A 22,192-nucleotide genomic window follows, 5' to 3' on the forward strand; every position below is an offset into this window, starting at 1 on the left:
TAAATTGTAAACAGTAAAATATTAACAGGTGTTCCAGTAAACTGGGATGGTTACAATCTAATTATCACTGATTAATACATTTGGTAACACTGTATTAAGACTGACTAACACTTCTCACTTTAAGGTCCCATTTTGATTTGCTATAACTTTGTGAAACTGTTAATGAAGTTGGTACAATTTCCAAACTCCCTATGTCATTCAGGTGAAATTATTTTAAAATATCTCAGCCAAAACAATTCAGACATTTCCAAGAGTGAGATTAGGAAAAATTACATTATGTGATCATTTTATATTCTTTTAAATTCATCTCTGGAAGGGAACTGACATTTGATTGGGGGTAGTCCACATGTCAAAGTCTACTGCTGAACCCTTGAAAGTCTATCTCAATTTGTTCCAAACTGCAGTTTGCATTTGTTTATGAAATGTTTACTAGAGCTTTGCATACTAATGAATTCTCTCTAGTTTGAGCAGATTGCAAGCCAGAGATGCAGAATAAGAGAGTTTTCCCTAAAGCCATAGTTATTGGATCTTCAAAGCCAAGAGTTCTCAATGACCACCACCTCTTGCTGGCACCAGGAAGCATAAATAAGAGAACCTGATTAATTACTTACAGAAAAGAAAAAAGTTGGAGGACAGGTAAAAATTGGACCTATGAGTATAAGAGAGTTCAGATTGCAATGTTCTGGCCAAAGAGACTAGAAAGCTAGAGGACAGCAGAGGCAATTAGAACTGCTTAAGGCAAAGTGCTGGGCAGGGAAGCATGGAAGAAAAGGCAGAGAGAAGATTCTGAACTAGTGAACAAGAGAAACCAGAGAGGTAAGTAGAAGGCTGGGATGCAAAATGAAATTGGGGGGGTGGGGGAAGTTAGAACAAGGAACAGGATGTAAGATAGGCAACACTGAGGTGGACATAAACCTACTGAGGTGCACTGGGAACAGGGAATGAGGGCATAGAGATAGCTGATCTCTGTTTAGTTGAGTAAGGTGACTGCACACAAATCTTGAGTTGGAGGAAGGGCAACAGGAATGGCTGTGCCAGGAAACTGGGCCTAGTTAGGCACAGAGAACTGAACTAGCAGAAGACGTTGAGATGAGGAAGAAAATAGACTGGACATGGACCAGTCAAAGTGGTTATGGTAAAAGGCATCACAGTCAGGTCAGCAACAGGGGGATGAGCAGGAGGGACAACATCCATTCAAGTACCCTCTCTCCAGATTTTAGAGCAAATTGAAGACTCCCCAGTCTCACTGCTGTTCTGTCATCAAATATGTATTAAACCACATCAAATGTTGCATTGTAAAAGACAACTACTATCAGTTATTCAAGTAACTCAAACCTCTAGCATAGGTCTCTGTAGTGCTTCTAAACTTCCAATCATTCTGATGACCTCCTTTGGATGTAAATGTGTCAAATGACATTTTCTAAGGCTTAAAAAATGGTAGCTGAAAAATTAAATTAAAAATGCAACAAAAGAAAGTAAACCGATGTTTGCAAAGTACTCAGAACCTATATAGAGATGACTGTCATAGAAGATCCTATGAGGAAAGGACTAACTTTGGTTTTAGAGCAGGGTTTGAATACTCAACAGTAAATAACACATCAGACCACACCAAATAAGATATTGACCAAAATAAGATATTGAACAAAAATATCATCCATTGTTACAATGAAATTGACAGGAGGCAGGTGGAAAAATAGTATGCAATCATATTGTATCATGAAAACACATATAATGGGGCCAATACATGGGACTGGTGCACACACAAACTGTTACACACCAGCTGCTCAGAATCACAGAATGGTTGAGGTTGGAAGGGACCTCAGGAGGTCATCTGGTCCAACCCTCCTGCTCAAGCAGGGCCACCTAGAGCAGGTTGTCAAGGACTACAAACATCTTTTGAATATCTCCAGGGAGGGTGACTCCACAACCTCTCTGGGCAACTTATTCCAGTGCACAGTCACTCTCACAGTAAAAAATGTTTTCTGATGTTCACACAGAATCTCCTGTGTTTTGGCTTGTGCCCATTGCCTCTTGCCCTGTCACTGAGCACCACTGAAAAGAGCCTGGCTCCATCTTCTTTGCACCCTCCCTGCAGCTATTTATATACGTTGATAAGATCCCCCTGAGCCTTCTTTTCTCCAGACTGAACAGTCCCAGCTCTCTCAGCCTTTTCTCATAGGAGAGAGGCTCCAGTCCATTCATCATCTTTGTGACCCTTCACTGGACTCTCTCCAGTACGTCCATGTCTCTCTTGTACTGGAGAGCCCAGAACTGGACACAGGACTCCAGGTGTGGCCTCACCAGTGCTGAGTAGAGGGGAAGGATCAGCTCCCTCAGCCTGCTGGCAACACTCCTATTAAGGCAGCCCAGGATACCATTGGCCCTCTTTGCCACAAGGGCACATTGCTGGCTCACATTTGTTGCTCTGTGTTAAGTGCCTAGATGATCTTACTCTGAGAAATCTCACAGTAAATCCAACCTACCTCACATCTAGTGCAATGTAAAATATGTGTTTACAGACAAGCTGATGCATGGCTACTTGTCTTCTCTACAATAACTTGACCATGTGCCAAAGTCCTAAGATAGAAAAGTCAACATTTATTTTGGCATATTCTAATGTATGACTACATGACTTTGCATCTTATTTTTCTTTTAACACCTTTTTACATGAACAGATGTTATATGTATGTATGAACAGAGGCACTCATAACCTAGCTGGCCAAAACAAGATTTGTGCTTAATAATGGCTCTGAGAGAAAAGATGAACACCTGTAGGAATGTGTCTGAGAGAAAATGGTCACGTGAGCCAGCCTCCCTACTATGAGAGATTAGATTAAGGGCAAAACAGGTGGTAGAAGATGGAATTAGTACATGGGAAAAACGGGAACTGAGAAGGTAGAAAACATGTTGTGCTAATGACTAAGCAATTTACTATGTGAATTCTTGTAACCAACCTGATCTGTGAATGAACTGCATGGACAGCGCGTGAACAGAGACTGTAAGCCAATCATATAGCTGCCGCTAGCGCGTGCTCTTATTGCCTGTCTATATATACTCTGTGAAAACTTGAATAAAGGGAGAACGATCATACTCATATTGAGACTCCATCGTTACTCCGGGTCCGTCTCCCACTCCAACATCTGGTAGCAGAGGATGGTTCAGCGCGACTGAGTTCTCCGAGACTGCGGTAAGCAGCTAGAGGAGGGGAGTGGGAAACTTCGGCTGGGAGACGTGCTGCTTGGGCGCATCAGCGGGAGCAGACAACGGCGTGAGGTCGCTCCTCATCTCCCAGGCGCAGCTATGGAAACAGAAGCTGCGGCCACGCTACTCGCTGGGATCCTCTCTAAGAGAGGGATTGAAACACCAGCGAAACTGTTGCTCAAACTGATTAAGCCGGGGCAGGAGATGGGGCAACAAGTAACAAAAGAAGAAGGGGCTATATTAAGACTTCTCCTGCATATCCTCTCTAAGAGAGGGGTGAAATACGATGAGCGTATGCTCCGAAGGTTGTTAACCTGGTGCACAGAGAACGGATTCGCACCAGAGCCCCAGACAGCTTTTAAAACAGAAATACGGGAGGCTGTTGGGGAAAAACTGTGGGAAGTGATAAGTAAAGGAGACAAAGAGGCATCACCGTCAGCGACGACATGGTGGTTGGTGTTATCGACCTTACAAGATATGAAGGCGGAGCGAGCCACGGCAGCCGGGGCTTTTGCAGCATTACAACCCACGGGAGGGGGATCGAACAGGCCAGGTCCGAAGGTCTGGGACGATCCCCTGCTGATCCCCTCTGCTCCACCTGAGGCCGATGGAGGAGGCAGAATGTCAGCAGAGAAGGACAGAGCCGGAGCTGTTTGCTCCTGCCATTGCCCGCCTCGCCCCCTCCCCTCCCCAGTCGTCTCCCTGAGATAGAAGTGCTGGTTTTGTATGTCTGCCGTGTAAGTGTGTGTGGGCGCCAGCTTATACCTGCTGATCAGCATCTGTGCTACTGTTTGCTTTTTGTTGTGTGCAGTGTCGTTAGGTGACTCCCCTTGAGCAGGTGTTCTGCCCGGTGTGGTACTGTTCTCGTATGCAACTAGGGCTGACACTCCGTCAAGTGAAGGAGTTTGTGTGTACACAGTGTTTAGACGTAAGGCGAGCGCGCCCCAGGCAGATACACCAGGATGGGCTGTAGAACCGATGGAAGTCCTGAAATATTGGGGGAGTTTTCACCAGCCGACACGTTTACACTCTCGGGAACGGCTCGCCCGTGCAGGGCGTATCGCTGGTTGTTTGTTGTTTGTCTATAAGATCATGGTTGATTGGGAAAAGGAGTTGAGCCAAAATCTATAGGATGCTCTGTAGGAAAATGAGAAACTTAAGGAAAAATGAGAAACTGAGCTCTTGTTGCAAAGGCAGACTTTTATGTCAGTAGTAAGTGATGGAAAAAAAAAAAGAAAGAAAGAAAGAGAAAAGAAAAAAAAATGAAAAAGAGAAAAAAGAGAAAAAAAGAGAAAAAAAGAAAAAGAAAAAAAAGAAAAAATAAAAAAGAGAAAAAAAGAAAAAAAAAGAGAAAAAAAAAGAAAAAAAAAGAAAAAGAAAAGAAAAGAAACCAAACAGGAACAATTAGATGGGAAATGTGCCACGTTAGCACAAAAGTATGCCATAAGCATTACGAGAAAGCGTCAGAAAAAGAGAAATAGGACACCTGATTCAAAGCAGTGTCATAGAGATATGGTTTTGGTTTTTTCCTATATGTGTCTATGTTATTGCATGCCTTAGTAGATTGCTCTGTGTTATACCCTGCGAGACTAAAATGAACCCCAGCAGAAGCGGTCTCTTGAGCAAGGGGGTGGAATATGGGAAAGCAACGGAAGATCGGCGAGGAGGACTGTAAATACACTCAAGGGACTCGCACCTGGGTGCTGGAAAACACATATATCACACCAAGTGTTATTCAGTCTCGGGTGCTGGCAAGAAAAACATTTGGATGACATAAGCCTGTAATGGACTCACAGACACCTTATCTAGCTGCTTGAGAACCTTGGCCTGTTGTTGAGGAAGATCAAAGCACAGTACCAGCAAGAACAGGGAGTCCGCATGCGCTCTAGCTAACAAGGACTCTTTTGCTGCCAAGGATTCGTGATAACAAGGACTCTCTTGCTGCCAAGGATAAGTTTAACAATGCTACTAGTACAGCTATGTCCGAGTTATTGCTAGATGTAGATAGTATTCGATATGCGACGCTGCAAAACAGAGCTGCTACTGATTTTTTGCTTTCAGCTCACAGACATGGTTGTCAAGATTTTAAAGGACTGTGTTGTGTGAATCTAAGTGACCACTCCACATCCATCCATGCCCAGTTGCAGGAACTGCACCGACCGAACCAGCAACCTGTGGAGACCACTGGGTGGAATCTCTTTGCTGGATGGACTTGGGGGTGGGGTTGGTTGAAGCAAATTATACTCATTGCCTGTGGGGAAGGAATTTGTCTGTTATGTTTAGTATGCTGTTTGCCGTGTTTAATAAGCCTTATACGATCAGCTGTAAATGCCGCTTTGCATCGTACCCTTGTACGAGTTGTAGAATATGTTGCTCTAAAAACTATGTGTGTATCCATGAGAACCTGACCTTCACAGAAGAAGATAACAAGAAGGGATTACAACAATGTAGTCACGTGTCAGACAGCTGCTGTTGGCAAAGCTGGATCATGAGTTTGGTGAGACTCGCTGCATACGCTGGCCACGTGTGCAGCAACTCTGGCCTGTACTTTTCTACTCGATCCAGTGCAGGAGAGTCTGGTGGGACTCGCTGCGTGCACTGGCCATGTGTGCAGCGACTCTAGCCTGTACTTCTCCACTCAATCCAGTGCAGGATATAGGAGGGCTGTCTCGGGTCAGAGAGGGGGAGAGAGACATGAGCACACTTTGAAGGTACAGGGGATGCCCTGAAGCACTGTGTCTGCCCCCGCGCCCCCCCATAAGTTTTATGTTCATTAACCCCAACAGCTCAGAAGGCATTACAGCATGTTGCAAGATAAGATATAGTCGACTACTGCTGCAAGACGCACTGAACACCTTCCTACAAGAATTTCAACTTTATGCCCTGATAGGACAGTGGGATGATGCACTCGCAAAGAGCCTGACTGCATTAGAGTGGGTATTTTTGCCACATACCTTTTCAAAACCAGTAACTATGATGACTGAAATGGTACCACGATTGTTTTTCCAGGGTCATTTGTGCTGTCACCAGCTTTCTGGAATGGATCCAAGCCACATACATGTCCCCATCAAAAAGGATGACCTTGACCCTTGGTTATCACAATTTGACATGTTGTTGCAAAAAAAAGAAATATTCGTCCTTCACATGATCAGCTAAAAGATCAAATGCTAAAGATTCAAGACTTAATGAACTACAATGTATTTGAAATATTACAAAAGGATTTCTCGTGGGCAAATCCAAAGAAATTGGCTTTCTGGGCTAAATTTAGGAATCTGGGTATTTATTGTCTTAGCAGGGTTCTTTTTGATTCTGTTTTTAATTGTGTTTAGTATATAACCTGCTAAGAGCGTCACGACGAGTAGAAGCACAAGTCATGGCGACCTTGTTAATAAATGGTCCGGTGTTAAACAAAAAAGGGGGAGATGGGGCAGATCTACGAGCAGAGGCCTGCGTATGGCCAAAGACACAGTGAGCAGAGCACACAGTAACCACAGAGCCAAGAGAACAGTTCATACCTTCACTCCATCCTGTGACCACCATAGAACATTCCCGAATCTCGGACAAAGAATAGGGCTAAGTATTCTTCCTTCGCTAGGAACAGCGACAGCATTAATTATGTTGAATAAGATAGGGTGTTGGGCAAGTAAACAGATAAACCTTACAACTGAAATCCTATCTAGCTTGCTTACTGATGCTGATATCATTCGGCATGCTATGTTGCAAAATCGAGCGGCTATTGAATTTTTGCTGTTAGCTCAGGGTCATGGGTGTGAAGATTTTGAAGGTATGTGTTGTATGAACCTTTCCGACCACTCACCATCCATTCATAAGCAGTTACGGGATCTGAAGCATAACATGTCCAAATTAAAAGTGGTCAAAAATGGTTTCGATGACTGGTTAAGCTCATGGGGTATAACGGGATGGTTATCAGATTTACTAAAGCAAGGGCTCATGCTATTGTTGGTTATATTATTATTGATTATGGTAGCCTCGTGTGTTCTCCGCAAAGTGACTGACATGATAGAAAATGCCATGCATAAGGTCTGGCTGGCTCAAGAAGAAAAAGGGGGTATTGTAGGAACGTGTCTGAGAGAAAATGGCCATGTGAGCCAGCCTCCCTACTATGAGAGATTAGATTAAGAGCAAAACAGGTGGTAGAAGATGGAATTAGTACATGGGAAAAACGGGAACTGAGAAGGCAGAAAACATGTTGTGCTAATGAGTAAGCAATTGACTATGTGAATTCTTGTAACCAACCTGATGTGTGAACGAACTGCATGGACAGTGCGTGAACAGAGACTGTAAGCCAATCATATAGCTGCCGCTAGCGCGTGCTTTTATTGCCTGTCTCTATATACTCTGTGAAAACTTGAATAAAGGGAGAACGATCATACTCATATTGAGACTCCATCGTTACTCCGGGTCCATCTCCCACTCCAACAAACACCCAAGTAGTAGTCAGTGCTGCCACAATCCCAATTAGTCAGGTTTTTTATTGGATTTAACTCAGCATATTTTTACCTTATGAATGGAGAGCACAAACTACTGTCTTTTAAAACACAAACATGTCTAAATAAGATTTCTTTCTTCAAAGATATCTGTGGTAAGAACCTACTTATTCTTTTTAAAAAAAAAAAAAAGTCATGTTGTTAACACGTGATCATGATCTATTGTTCCGTAAGTGTTCTAGTTTCCCCTTTGTACCTTCTTGTCTTTCTCAGACCCATCTGTGAGAAGGATTCCCTTGGCTTGCATGTGACGGTACAGAACCTTCTGAAGAGCTGACATGTCACATTTGATTACATATTCAACCTGGTGTAAAAACACAATTAACAAATACAGTGTCAAGTTTTACCAAGATATAATCATTTCAGTATGATTTTAATTCCAAGACCTTGCCCTACTAAACAAATAAAAACTATATTTCTTTGATCCTCATCATAACAGCACCTTTAAACAAGTTACAATCCACTTGCAAGCATAATAATGACTATCTGAAAAGATTAACTGTGGGATTTATGATTACTACAAGACACATAGATTCTAAAGGCATGACTGTAGATTCAGTACTGTTTTACCAAACATACAAAAAAGGAATTATTATTTCCTGTTTCTCTCTTCTTATAATTTTAACCAACTGTCAAAAGACTGAATGGCTAATAACCTGTGAAAATTATTATATCTGCAAAGCATTAATCACAGCTGCCACAATGTGGCACAAAATAAATAACATCACCTACAGTCCTAAGTAGCATTCTACTTACCAATGTGGGGATGGAAATGTGCTATTTTGTTTCTTAATATCTACTAAAAAAAGGGAAACTAATGAAGTGGAGGATGAACACCAAATTAATTTTGACTTCTTGTTAAAATAAGTTAGTTTCAGAATGTTTTGACTGCACACAACCCTTAAATCCAGTAACACAAGATAAGTTTTCATGTACCAATTTAACACACATTTTTTCAACTGCCAGGCTTGTATACTTCACTGTCTTTAATACCTAGGCTAAAACGAAAATAGTCACATAATGAAACCAGAATAATAGTGACAAATAAATGCAAGAAATGAGTAAGAGAAAAAAGAGCAAGATGCTTAATGTTTCATAAATAAACTTGTGGAAGTTAACAGTTATATTTAACATTTATGACATGGAAGAAGTCAAGCAAGCATGGCATAAGGCCAGCATGGATGAACAGGGAACACATGACTGAGCTCAAATGCAAAAAGAAAGCACATAGAACATGGGCAACCTGAAAGGAATATAGAGACAGTACCCAGGAGTGCAGGGATGAAGTACGAAAAGCCTAAACTCAGCTCAAATTGGAACTAGAGAAGGATATGAAGGGCAACAAGAAGGGCTTCTACAGGTATAGAATCATAGAATCATAGAATCTCCATAATTGGAAAGGACCTTCGAGATCATCGAGTCCAACCAACCAACCTACAGTCTCTGCCACTAGAGCATGCCCTGAAGAGCCACATCTAGACATTTCTTAAACACCTCTAGGGATGGTGACTCAACCCCCTCCCTGGGCAGCTGTTCCAGCGCCTGACCACTCGTTCAGTAAAGTAATTCTTCCTGATATCTAACCTAAACCTCCCCTGCCGCAGCTTCAGACCATTTCCTCTGGTCCCGTCATTATTCGCCTGGGAGAAGAGGCCACCACCCACCTCTCTCCACCCTCCTTTCAGGTAGTTGTGGAGGGCAATGAGGTCTCCCCTCAGCCTCCTCTTCTCCAAGCTAAACATGCCCAGCTCCCTCGGCCTCTCCTCATATGACCTGGTCTCCAGACCCCTCTCCAGCCTGGTAGCTCTCCTCTGGACACGCTCCAGCACTTCAATGTCCCTCCTGTACAGAGGGGCCCAGAACTGAACACAGCACTCGAGGTGAGGCCTCACCGGTGCCGAGTACAGAGGCACCATCACTCCCCTGCCCCTGCTGGCCACGCTGTTCCTGATACAAGCCAGAATGCTGTTGGCCTTCTTGGCCACCTGGGCACACTGCTGGCTCATGTCAAGCTGGCCGTCCACCAGCACCCCCAGGTCCTTTTCTGCCGGGCAGCTTTCCAGCCACTCTGCCCCAAGCCTGTAGCGTTGCCTGGGGTTGTTGTGACCAAAATGCAGGACCCGGCACTTGGCCTTATTAAACCTCACACAGCTGGCCTTGGCCCATCGATCCAGCCTGTCCAGGTCCCTCTGTAGAGCCTTCCTACCCTCAAGCAGATCAACACTCCCGCCTAGTTTGGTGTCATCTGCAAACTTACTGAGGGTGCACTCAGTCCCCTCATCCAGATCATTGATAAAGATATTAAACAAAACCGGCCCCAAAACCGAGCCCTGAGGGACACCACTGGTGACCGGCCGCCAAGAGGATTTCACCCCATTAATCCCAACTCTCTGGGCACGGCCATCCAGCCAGTTTTTAACCCAGCGAAGAGTACGCTTGTCTGTGCCATGATTCGCCAGCTTCTCCAGGAGAATGCTGTGGGGGACGGTGTCAAAGGCCTTACCAAAGTCCAGATAGACAACGTCCACAGCCTTCCCCGCGTCCAGAAGGCGGGTCACATGGTCATAGAAGGAGATCAGGTTGGTTAAGCAGGACCTCCCTTTCCTAAACCCATGCTGGCTGGCCCTGATCCCTTGGCTGCCCTGCATTTGCCGTGAGAGCTCACTCAAGAGCATTGGCAAGGTATCACTCAAGGTACAATGGCAGTAAAAGGAAGGCTAAAGAAAACAGAGGCCCATTGCTCAATGGGGCAAGGGACCTAGTGCCAAAGGACACAGGAATGACTGATGTACTCAGTGCCTTTTTTTGCTTCAGTTTTCACTGATAAGGCTTGTCCTCAAGCCTCACAGGTCCCTGAGCCTAGTGGCAGAGTCTGGAGGATTGAAGCATTACTCATAGTAGAGGAAGATACAGTTAGATACCACTTAAACCAGGGTGCCACAACTTGTCAAGAACACAGACTACTACCCATTGTTACTCTTTCATGTGGGCATGAAGGACACTGCAAGCCAGAACCTGGGCAGAATCAAGGAAGACTATAAAGCCCCAGGGGTGCAAGTGAAAAAAATTGGTGCCCAAGTCATCTTTTCCTCCATTTTACCAGTCAGAGGAAAGGGAGCAGCCAGAAATGGATGGATAATGCATATCAGCTCCTGGCTATGTGGCTGGTGCCATTGTGAGGGGTTTGGCTTTTATGGCAATGGGATGTTCTTTGATGATTATGGCCTGTTAGAGAGGGATGGGATCCACCTGTCTAGAAGGGGCAAGGGAATCTTTGGCATCAGGCCAGCCAACTTGGTGAAGAGGGCTTTAAACTGAAGGACTTGGGGGGTGGGGTCCAGGGTAGCAATGCTCAAGCCAACTTAGCCAACTGGGGAGTAAGCCAGGCCAGCCACAGCAGGGACAATTGTTCCTTAGCTGATTCCCAAGATGAGATCCAGAAGGCCAACCAGCTCAAGGGTGTGAATGGCTATGCTGGATCCTTTTGCACCCCTCTAGGGAAACCTACATGCTCAACAGCCTCTCTGAAATGCCTGTACGTCAATGCACGCAGCATGGGGAATAAGCAGGAAGAGCTGGAGATCTGTGTGCGGTCGCAGGGCCATGATCTCATTGCAATTACAGAGACATGGTGGGACAGCTCACATGACTGGAATGCTGTCATGGATGGCTATGTACTTCTTAGGAAAGACAGGCCAGCAAGGTGGGGTGGTGGAGTTGCTCTCTATGTGAGAGAGCAAGCGGAATGTAGCGAGCTCTGCCTAGGGGTGGACAAAGAACGTGTTGAGAGCTTATGGGTAAGAATTAAGGGGCAGGCTAATATGGGAGACACTGCTGTGGGTGTTTACTACAGACCGCTGGATCAGGAAGAGGAAGTCGATGAGGCCTTCTACAGACAGCTGAAGGTAGCCTCACAATCACAGGCCCTGGTTCTCATGGGAAACTTCAACCACCCTGATATCTGCTGGGAAGGCTACACAGCCAGGCATGTACTGTCCAGGAGGCTCCTCCAGTGCATTGATGATAACTTTTTGACACAGGCGGTGGAGGAACCAATGACGAGAAGTGCTCTGCTGGACCTTGTACTGACAAACAAAGAAGGACTGGTTGGGGATGTGAAGGTCGGGGGCAGCCTTGGCTGCAGTGACCATGAGACGGTGGAGTTCAGGATCCTGCGTGGAGGAAGCAGGGCAAAAAGTAGAATTACAACCCCGAACTTCAAGAGAGCTGACTGTCCTCTTCAAAGACCTACTTGGAAGAATCCCATGGGCTAAGGCCCTAGAAGGAAGGGGGGTGCAAGAGACCTGGTTAATATTTAAGCACCACTTCCTCCAAGCTCAAGATCATTGCATCCCTAGGAGCAAGAAATCAGGCAAAGGAGGCAGGAAACCTGCATGGATGAGCAGGGAACTTCTGGAAAAACTCAAATGGAAGAAGGAAGTTTACAGAAGGTGGAAAAAGGAGCACTGTCAGAGTATGCAGGGATGCAACGAGGAAGGCTAGGGCCCACTTGGAATTAAATCTGGCAAGGACAACAAGAAGGGCTTCTTCAAGTACATCAGCAGTAAAAGGAAGACTAGGGAAAATGTGGGCCCACTGCTGAATGGGGTGGGTGCCCTGGTGATGGAGGATGCGGAGAAGGCGGAGTTACTGAATGCCACCTTTGCTTCATTCTTTACTGCTAAGGCCATCCCTCAGGAACCCCAGACCCTGGAGGTAGGAGAGAGAGCCTGCAGTAAGGCAGACTCTCCCTTGATCAAGGAGGATCAGGTTAGAGATCATTTGGGTGAACTTGACACCCACAAATCCACGGGCCCTGATGGGATGCACCCACGAGTGCTGAGGGAGCTGGTGGATGTTATTGCAAAGCTGCTCTCCATCATCTTTGAAAGGTCCTGGAGAACAGGTGAGGTGCCTGAGGACTGGAGGAAAGCCAATGTCACTCCAGTCTTCAAAAAGGGCAAGAAGGAGGACCCAGGGAACTACAGGCCGGTCAGCCTCACCTCCATCCCTGGAAAGATGATGGAACAGCTCGTTCTGGGCCTCATCTCTAAGCACGTAGCAGAAAAAAAGGTCATCAGGAGAAGTCAGCATGGATTCACCAAGGGGAAATCATGTCTGACTAATCTGATAGCCCTCTGCGATGGCATGACTGGCTGGGTGGATGAGGGGAGAGCAGTGGATGTTGTCTACCTTGACTTCAGCAAGGCTTTTGACACTGTCTCCCATAACATCCTCATAGGGAAGCTTAGGAAGTGTGGGTTGGATGAGTGGACAGTGAGGTGGACTGAGAACTGGCTGAATGGCAGAGCTCAGAGGGTTGTGATCAGTGGCGCAGAATCCATTTGGAGGACTGTAACTAGTGGTGTTCCCCAGGGGTCAGTACTGGGTCCAGTCCTCTTCAATATACTCATCAATGACCTGGATGAGGGGACAGAGGGCACCCTCAGCAAGTTTGCCGATGACACAAAGCTGGGAGGAGACGCTGACACACCAGAAGGCTGTGCCATCATACAGGAAGACCTGGACAGGCTGGAGAGTTGGGCAGAGAGGAACCTTATGAAGCTCAATAAGGGCAGGTGTAGGGTCTTGCACCTGGGGAGGAATAACCCCATGTATCAGGACAGGCTGGGGGTTGACCTGCTGGAGAGCAGCTCTGTGGAAAGAGACCTGGGAGTCCTGGTGGACAACAGGATGACCATGAGTCAGCAATGTGCCCTTGTGACCAAACAGGCCAATGGTCTCCTGGGCTGCATTAAAAAGAGTGTGGCCAGCAGGTCAAGGGAGGTCATCCTCCCCCTCTACTCTGCCCTGGTGAGGCCGCACCTGGAGTACTGTGTCCAGTTCTGGGCTCCCCGGTTCAAGAAGGACAGGGAACTACTGGAGAGAGTCCAGCGGAGGGCTACAAAGATGATCAAGGGACTGGAGCACCTCTCTTATGAGGAAAGGCTGAGAGACCCGGATCTGTTTAGCCTGGAGAAGAGAAGACTGAGAGGGGAGCTCATCAATGCCTATAAATATCTGTCATGATGGATGTCAAGAGGATGGGGCCAGACTCTTCTCAGTGGTGCCTGGTGACAGGACAAGGGGCAACGGACACATGCTGGAACACAGGAAGTTCCATCTAAACATGAGGAAAAACTTCTTTACTTTGAGGGTGGCAGAGCCCTGGCACAGGCTGCCCAGAGAGGTGGTGGAGTCTCCTTCTCTGGAGATATTCAAAACCCGCCTGGATGCATTTCTGTCCAGCCTGCTCTAGGTGACCCTGCTCTGGCAGGGGGGTTGGACTAGATGATCTCCAAAGGTCCCTTACAACCCCTACAATTCTGTGATTCTGTGATTCTATGACATATACAAGTCCATAGGAGCAGGTGGGATTCATCTAAGGCAGCAAAAGGAGTTGGCTGATGTCATTTTGAGATCACTATCATCTTTGAAAGGTCATGTTGATCGGGGGAGGTTCTGAATGTCTGGTAAAAGCAAATGTCACAGCCATTTTCAAGAAAGGCAAGAAAAGGAATCCAGGGAACTACGGGCCAGTCAACCTCACCACCGTCTCTGTGAAGCTTACAGAACAAAACCTTCTTAAAGACATTTCCAAGTACATGAAGGACAAGAAGGTGACTGGCAACAGACAGAATAATTTATCAAGGGGAAATCATGCCTGACTGATTGCCCTCTATGATGAGATGACTGGCTGTGTAAAGGGGAGAGCAGTGGATCTTATTTACCTTGATTTTAGTAAGGTCTTCGACATGGTCTTCCATAGTATTCTTATAACCAAGCTAGTTAGATATGGACTGGATAAGTGGACAATAAAGTGGGTGGAAATTTGGTTGGATTACCAGGCTCAAAGGGTACAAATCCAGTACTGCTTCTCAGTAGGAGTCCAACTTGCAACCAGTTATCAGTGGTGTCCCTTAGTCCCTTAAGGGTCAATACTTGGCCAATACTGTTTAATGTCTTTATGAAAGACCTGGATGATGGGAGAGAGTGCACTCTCAGCAAGTTTGTGGATGACATCAAATTGGAGGAGGGGGGAGTGCTCAGTATGCACATCAGAGGGATTTGTACAGGCTAGAGAAATGGGCCGACAGAAGCCTCATGAAGTTCAACAAAGGGAAATTCCAAGTCCTGCATTGGGGATGGAATAATGCCAGTAAACTCTGGGGGGCAACTGTCTAGGAAGCAGCTTTGCAGAGAAGGACCTTGGAGTTCTGGTGGACAAAAAGTTGAACATGAGCCAGCAGTGTGCCCTTTCAGCAAAGATGATCAACAGCATCCTGGGCTTTATTAGCAAAAGTGCAGCCACCAAGTCAAGGAAAGCAATCCTTTCCCTCAGTTGAGCACTGGTGAGGCCACATCTGGAGCGCTGTGCCCAGCTTTTGTCTCCCCACTACACAACAGACATGGACATACTGGAGCAAGCCCAGCAGAGGCCACCAAAGCTGGACTTGTTCAGCCTGGAGAAGAGAAAGCTCAGGAGACCTTATTGCTTTCTTTAACTACCTAATGGACCAGACTCTGCTTGGAAACGTTCAGCGCAAGGACAAGTGGCAATGGTCACAAGGTGGAAAGTGAGAAATTCTGATTAGATATAAAGAAAAAGTTTCCCCTTGAGGGTGGTCAAACACTAGAACAGGAACCCAGAGAGGTTGTGGGATTTACATCCTTGGAGATATTCAAAACTCAACTAGACAAGGTCCTGAGTGACCTGCTCTGAACAGGAGGTTGTATTTGAGACCTCCAGAGGTTCTTTCCAACCTATATGATTTTACGACTAAAAAATCAATAGGTTATTTTCATCTCAGAATGACAGGAAGAGCTCACAGGTAAGAAACAGGAACATCCACTTAGCATCTTTATCAGGGGCCTGTCAGAGCAGTTAAAACTGTCACCAACAGACTTCTGCCAAAAGGTCTGATGCTTCAAGTCAGAAATGCTTTGTTTTGAAAACAGGGGGACAGAAATGAAAGAAGTGCTCCACTAAGTAACAGTGCATATGCAACTTATAAATCCTTTTTCTCCCATGACTCTTAATTGTTCTATCAAATACAGTGGCTCTAATTGGTAGAAATCTGAAATGCAATAAAAATTTCAGTAATGAGATTTTCCTGGTAGAATGTCAGACATTTTCAGATCTATGTTTCAAGCTCAAATAAATGCTACATAGATGACTATTGTGAATATGACATTTGGGAGGGGGACAGAAGGTCAAAAGAGCAACAATTTTCATAAGTCTAAATTTTTAAGTCTTTAATTAGAAGTCTTTTTTTTTTTTAAATGCAGATAAAGAAGTCTTCATTCATTCAATGTAAACACAACCTCACAACTCACATGTAAAAATAACTTTTGTTATGGTTTTAAACCAGCAGGTTTATGTATCAAATGTCCCCCCAATCTGCCTTCAGTTTTAATTTTTGGTTATGTTTTTGTAGGTTTGGGGGGAAGGGCGAAAGGGGAAGGAGGCTCAAAATCACAAATGAGGGCAGGGGTGTGGGTAGAGTGAGATGCCTGGAAATTAAAATAGTGGTCTTTCAAATCAATGTTGAATTTTACATTCTGAGATGCACAAACTGGTCAAGACACATATAGAAGCAAAAAAAAACACTTCACACAACTCAAGAGTCCTGAAAAGTTCACTAAAATTCTGCTAAATTTATGAATGTCACACAGTCCTTTAGGAGCTTCAGTGAAACAAGTCAGTGAGCAAAGTTTCTTCTCAGTGCATGAGTGGCCCAATCTGACCCTCAGGGTATGACTGGGTTTCATTAATGCCTTGAAACCAAATACTATGGAAACAAGCTGTGTGTCTTATATAAACCTTGGGTGGCTACATACAGAATTAAAGCTGTAGGACTGCAGATTGAAACTGAGAATGCAGAAATCAGGATTCCTCAGTGGCCAATATTTCTTCTTTGCAGAATTAAAAACACAAACCACAACAACAACGGACACTTAATAAGTCCTCTTATCTAGGATGCGTCTCAAAAACCAATATTATACAGAGCTCAAAATAAAAGTATAAAACCCCTTTCTATTGCAAACCTTTTCTGGCAGTTGGGACTCAACCTCTTTTTTCAGTCTCCTTAGCAAAAATGGCCGGAGCACTTTGTGGAGACGACGAATGATCAGGATAGTCTCTTCCTCATTTAAGTCCACCTACAAAAGTTTATAAAGGTCACAACAAGGCAACTCAGTGTGTTATATAATGTCTTTGTGATTAGATTATTTGTCATTATTGTTTGAAGTAATTACTTGTTGTGTTACAACTAAATTGACTCAGAGTCCAGAAGGAGACACTTTAATGAAGAATTTTAAAGCTGTAATAAAGGTGGCTTTTAAGTATGCTAATTCTCTGAGCACAAAGGAGAGTTCAAAGACTATTCCTATAACACGGCTTCCTTTTTGTTTCCATCCTAATGGTTTGTTTCTAATGAACTTTAAGCAAACTGTTACAGTACCCTTTCTCCAGTCATGGCAAATGGAGCATTGAACCACTGTTCAAACGTGCTGCAGCTCTTGAAAATGGTTGGGAGAAGGAAGTTGAGAAGAGCCCAGAGTTCAGGCAATTTGTTCTGAAGTGGAGTCCCAGTCAACAGTATCCTCCTAGGGGCCACATAGTGAGTGTTTAAGACCTGAGTCAGCTTGCAGTGATGGTTCTTCATTCGATGACCTTCATCTACTATCATGTATTTCCATCGAATCTGCAAGAAGAAGAAAAGCCGGTAAAGAAAAAGCAGGTCAGATATCATCAGAATTAGAACCTACCTCCCAGTAGGTTTTAAACAGGAACATTTCAAAACTGAAACATCAGTCATTCCTGTTGAATGACTGGAAACCCAAATCTGACATTATCCAAGCATTAGTGGCCTCCCAAGCAACAAGAGGAGAAACAAATACTACATAGTATTTGTATTTACATCTGTAAATAAGCTTGCATCAACAGGTGAATCCCCTCATTTTTTTGGGAGGAGTTCAGGAGACTGACACCATAAGGTCATAATTTGTCTTACTGGGTAAGAAAAAGAACACAAGAAATCCAAATGAAACTGTCAGAAAGAAGAAACTAGACAGGATGCAAAGGCATTTTCTGACAAAATAACTGTATTCTCTTAAAACACAGTAACCCTGAACTTTGCTTTGATTCAGTTAATCCCTTTCTTCTAACCCCCAAATGAAATAACATAATTAAGGCCATCTAAGTCACTGCATCTTCTGAAATAAAACTTTAATGCAGTCACAGTAGAAGTTGAAAGAAAACTGCCATGGTTTTTATTACTTTCTGTGCTAACCTATACCTCATAGGATGAGTCTGATGGAATGCTGCTTGAACCTCAGCACATCAGTGATTCAGGCAGTTCTTTAGCTCAGTCCTTTCAGACACTTCACGTCAGCAGTTTAGGGTTTTTTGTTTGTTTTTGCTTTTTAAAAAGCAAATACTGCCTCACAACCTACTTTGTTACAGATGTGAAGCTATTGCTGCCTCTTGCTGCGTTATACGCTTGCTGAGGCCCTCAGTGATCAGAAAGAAGTGGGCCAGATAACCAGTAGACAAACATGTGTCACATAACCAAAAATATAACAAACCCCCCCAACAGATGTTGGGCATATATCCAAATCTTAGGCCATGTGACCAGAGGCTTCATGTAAGTCAGGTCGCATACCAAGAATAGAATAGAATAGAACAGAACAGAATAGAATAGAATAGAATAGAATAGAATAGAATAGAATAGAATAGTTCAGTTGGAAGGGTCCTACAACGATCATCTAGTCCAACTGCCTGACCACTTCAGGGCTGACCAAAAGCTAAAGCATGTTATTAAGGGCATTGTCCAAATGCCTCTGAAACACTGACAGGCACGGGGCATCGACCTCCTCTCTAGGAAGCCCCTTCCAGTGTTTGACCACCCTCTCGGTAAAGAAATGCTTCCAAATGTCCAGTCTAAACCTCCCCTGACGTAGCTCTGAACCATTCCCACGCTTCCTGTCCCTAGATCCCAGGGAGAAGAGCTCAGCACCTCCCTCTCCACGTCCCCTCCTCAGGAAGCTGTAGAGAGCAATGAGGTTGCCCTCAGCCTCCTTCTCTCCAAACTAGGCAAACCCAGAGTCCTTAGACGCTCCTCATAGGACATGCCTTCCAGCCCTCTCACCAGCTTTGTTGTCCTCCTCTGGACGCATTTGATTACCTTAACATCCTTTTTAAATTGTGGGGCCCAGAACTGCACACAGTACTCAAGGTGAGGCCGCACCAACGCTAAATACAGCAGGATCATCACCTCTCTTATCCGGCTGGTTATGCTGTGTTTGATGCACCCCAGGATGCGGTGTGCCCTCTTGGCTGCCAGGGCACGCTGATGACTCGCACTGAGCCTGCTGTTGACCAGCACCCCCAGATCCCTAAATTCCTATGTTAAGGGCATGCCAGTCATAAACCAGAGGATATCTCTGTTTGTAGTTATGTGCAACATTTGAGTCATATGGTAAACAGCAAAATAACAAGACTATGATGTACTGATCACATGACCAATAAGGTCTCAGTTTGTAGTCCTCAAGTGCTTTCATCAGATGCTACATAGCCCCATTGCACAGAAAAAGTTGGTGCCACACTGCTGTTCCCTGCTCTTATCTTTTAGTAATGGTGGGCAAAACCTAGAGGGATAGAAAAACTGTGCAGACTAAAGCTGTTTTCAACCATTCAGAATTATGCTAAGATCATGTACTGTCTATGTTCCAGAGAGGAAAAATGAGCCATCTAAATATATAATAGTATAAAAGGAAGACAATACAATCACAAGGTTTCACAGTATGGCAAAACATACCTACCTGGTCTGGTTTGTGTGTATTTTATAAAATACTCTTACGCTACCATACAGTTTTCAAAACAATTCATTACATCTGAGGCACCAATATCCACATATCATTTTGTGAGCTTTTAAAAATTGAGTCTTATGTAATAAAGTGTCTGGATATCAAATTCATTATATAGGTGGTCACTTGGGAAAAACACACCACGCAGCTGGAGAGGTTGCAATAACAGCGAGCTTCAGCTCAGAAACAGAACTAGAAAAGTAAGAGTCAGGATGACAGATTAGGATAAATGCTATCAGGCAGTGGAAAGAAAAATCACACTTTTCTAAAGACAGGTAAGTCTACAGTACTGACAAAATTCCAGAGCAATAATATTTTTCTCTGAATTACATCCAGGAAATTTTTCAAGGAGGGAGAGATCCAGTTGTCAACAGGGAAGTGAAAAAGTAGATGAAATGGTTAATTTTTAGCAAGACAAAACAGCAATTCAGGACTATAAATCAAAACTAGATGTTTTGTCCTAGGCACCAAATAAGATGATGTCTTTAAGGGTTAGCTGTTAAGGGATGACAGACATTCCTTACCTTAGCAAGAATATGTTTGTCCTTTATTATGTACTCGTAAGTAGTTAAAAGAACATTAAATTTTCCACTTCGAAGCTGAGGAACAAGTGAGCGACGCATGGCAGGTGTCCCCTAAAAGAGAGACAAAGGATGAAGAAAACAGATATACCTATATTTCTATGCGGTACAGTCATGAATTAGCAGAGAAAGAGACAATATATGACCTTGCAATCCTGCAAAATCATACCAAATGTATTGATATATTCCATACTCCTTCAAGAGTGGTTTCCCTAACCAGCTGCTGGACTGTAAAGCTCTGTTTATATGGGAATGGAAGCATGCAGCCGGCAGTCTAGTCTACTTAATAATTGCTTAACTTTATAGGAACTGCAGCCAAACAACAAAATATTCAGCTGTATACAAAATGTGCAGTATTTATCATTTGTATTGTTCTCAGCAAATCCTTGCAATATGGTATTTAACAATTTTATTCTGCATTTCGCTAACCAAAAGCAATTACAGTTAATTACAGCAATTTTGGGATGATTAACTCTCATGCTTTATTCTTTCAGCTTTATGTTGATATAAAAAAATAAATCAAACCTTGTAAGATATTTTCACCACAGAAGGAGCCCATTTGTCAAATTCGTATGTCCAGTTGGATAAAGTTCTAAATACAAGATTAATAGGTAAAAGTAATATATTTCATTATTTGTTAAAAAATAATTTAAACTTCATAATTATGCCATCTGTTTCCCACAATGCTGGATTCTCAACATACTTCTTACACCCCCTATAATAAACAGTATATTTAAAAAGAAGCACATAATATATTGTATCAGGATATATGTATCTTTATTTGAGAGGGGAGGAAATAAAAATAAAGTGGGGAAAATGTCTCTTCCCCTTATATTCAGGGGTCCCTTTCAGACCAATTCAGCAAAGTATTTGAAGTATACCTTTGTATTTTGATACATATTAAGGGGAAGATATATCTACACAGAAAGACTTATGTGTCATTGTAAGCTGATAGTGTGTTTGCCAGTATGATATAGGAACAGAAGATAACCTTTTTGTTTGTGAAGTCATTGGACATGCCAAGGCAGCACCAACCTGGTCTAATATGCATCTTATGGGGGGAGAAGAGAAGGAAGAAAGAGTTTTAAAATAACTAAGGTCACTCAAGTTTCAGCAACTTCGAAAGGTTCCCAGAATGGGAAAAACTACAAGCATGTAATATTTAAAAAAAAAGTATCATTCTTCTGTTGTGGCTAATGTGAGGAGTAAGTAACAGTGAAGTAGGACATACTATATAGCATGTCAGCAGAGTGAACAGGAAAAGTAATGAAACAAAGTGCTTTTATTAGCCATCTGGTCACTTTTCCAAAGCTAGACAATCAGTTAGGAAGAAATAATCACAGGCTAAATTCAGAGTACACGCTCAGTGCAATTCCAAGATGTGCCTCATCTTGTCATTATGTGAGAAAAAAGTATATGTTGCTAAGAAACCAAACTACAATACACAGAATAATAGCAGAATAAGTTTACTTACGAAAGGGGAACAATGATGAGATAGGGGCCATTGAGTCTTTTGTGTTCCATCAGATAAGTGATGAGTGCAATAGTCTGTATGGTTTTTCCTAGTCCCATTTCATCAGCTAAAATTCCATTCAAATTGTTATTATAGAGTGAAACCATCCATTCCAGGCCCTGGAGCTGAAATGAATAATCATTTCAATTATTTGAAATCCACAGAGGTAGGTAGTACTAATATTACAGAAGCGAGGTTCTTACTTCTCTTACTGCTTAGATGCTGGTTTTCCTTCCACAGTACTATGTGCATGCAGTTCCAAATACGTCTTGGGAAAGGTGATATGACTTACATCTATATGAAAGTCATCACTGCTATTTAGGGCCAGTATGGCACATGCTACAAAGTCATATTTTATAGATACTGAAGTTTTTTTGTACTGTAGGCAGACTAACGCTGCCATCCATACTTCAGGTTTCTTAACCCTTACCTCTAAAAGATTCCATTTGTTAATTTAGACACTGTCAAATTTAAAACCTTTGAAGTAAAATTTTATGTCAGATCTCTGCCTCAACCAA

At 43.6% G+C, this 22,192-nt stretch overlaps 1 protein-coding gene across 1 annotated transcript in view; it reads right to left on the reverse strand.

Moving 5' to 3' along the window:
• The window catches only part of LOC128901955 (probable global transcription activator SNF2L2), a 187,753-nt gene that overhangs the window by 111,867 nt on the left and 53,694 nt on the right, over nucleotides 1-22,192 (reverse strand). The window contains exons 15-20 of the mRNA XM_054184156.1: nucleotides 21,636-21,799; nucleotides 20,687-20,753; nucleotides 20,105-20,215; nucleotides 17,174-17,416; nucleotides 16,758-16,871; nucleotides 7,906-8,013 (exon numbers count right to left, since the gene is read on the reverse strand). Coding sequence (XP_054040131.1) covers nucleotides 7,906-8,013; nucleotides 16,758-16,871; nucleotides 17,174-17,416; nucleotides 20,105-20,215; nucleotides 20,687-20,753; nucleotides 21,636-21,799 — 807 coding nt within the window. The remainder of the gene's footprint in view (nucleotides 1-7,905; nucleotides 8,014-16,757; nucleotides 16,872-17,173; nucleotides 17,417-20,104; nucleotides 20,216-20,686; nucleotides 20,754-21,635; nucleotides 21,800-22,192) is intronic.

The sequence above is a fragment of the Rissa tridactyla genome, chromosome W (genome assembly GCF_028500815.1).
Source record: "Rissa tridactyla isolate bRisTri1 chromosome W, bRisTri1.patW.cur.20221130, whole genome shotgun sequence".
In the NCBI taxonomy this organism is placed as follows: domain Eukaryota; kingdom Metazoa; phylum Chordata; class Aves; order Charadriiformes; family Laridae; genus Rissa; species Rissa tridactyla.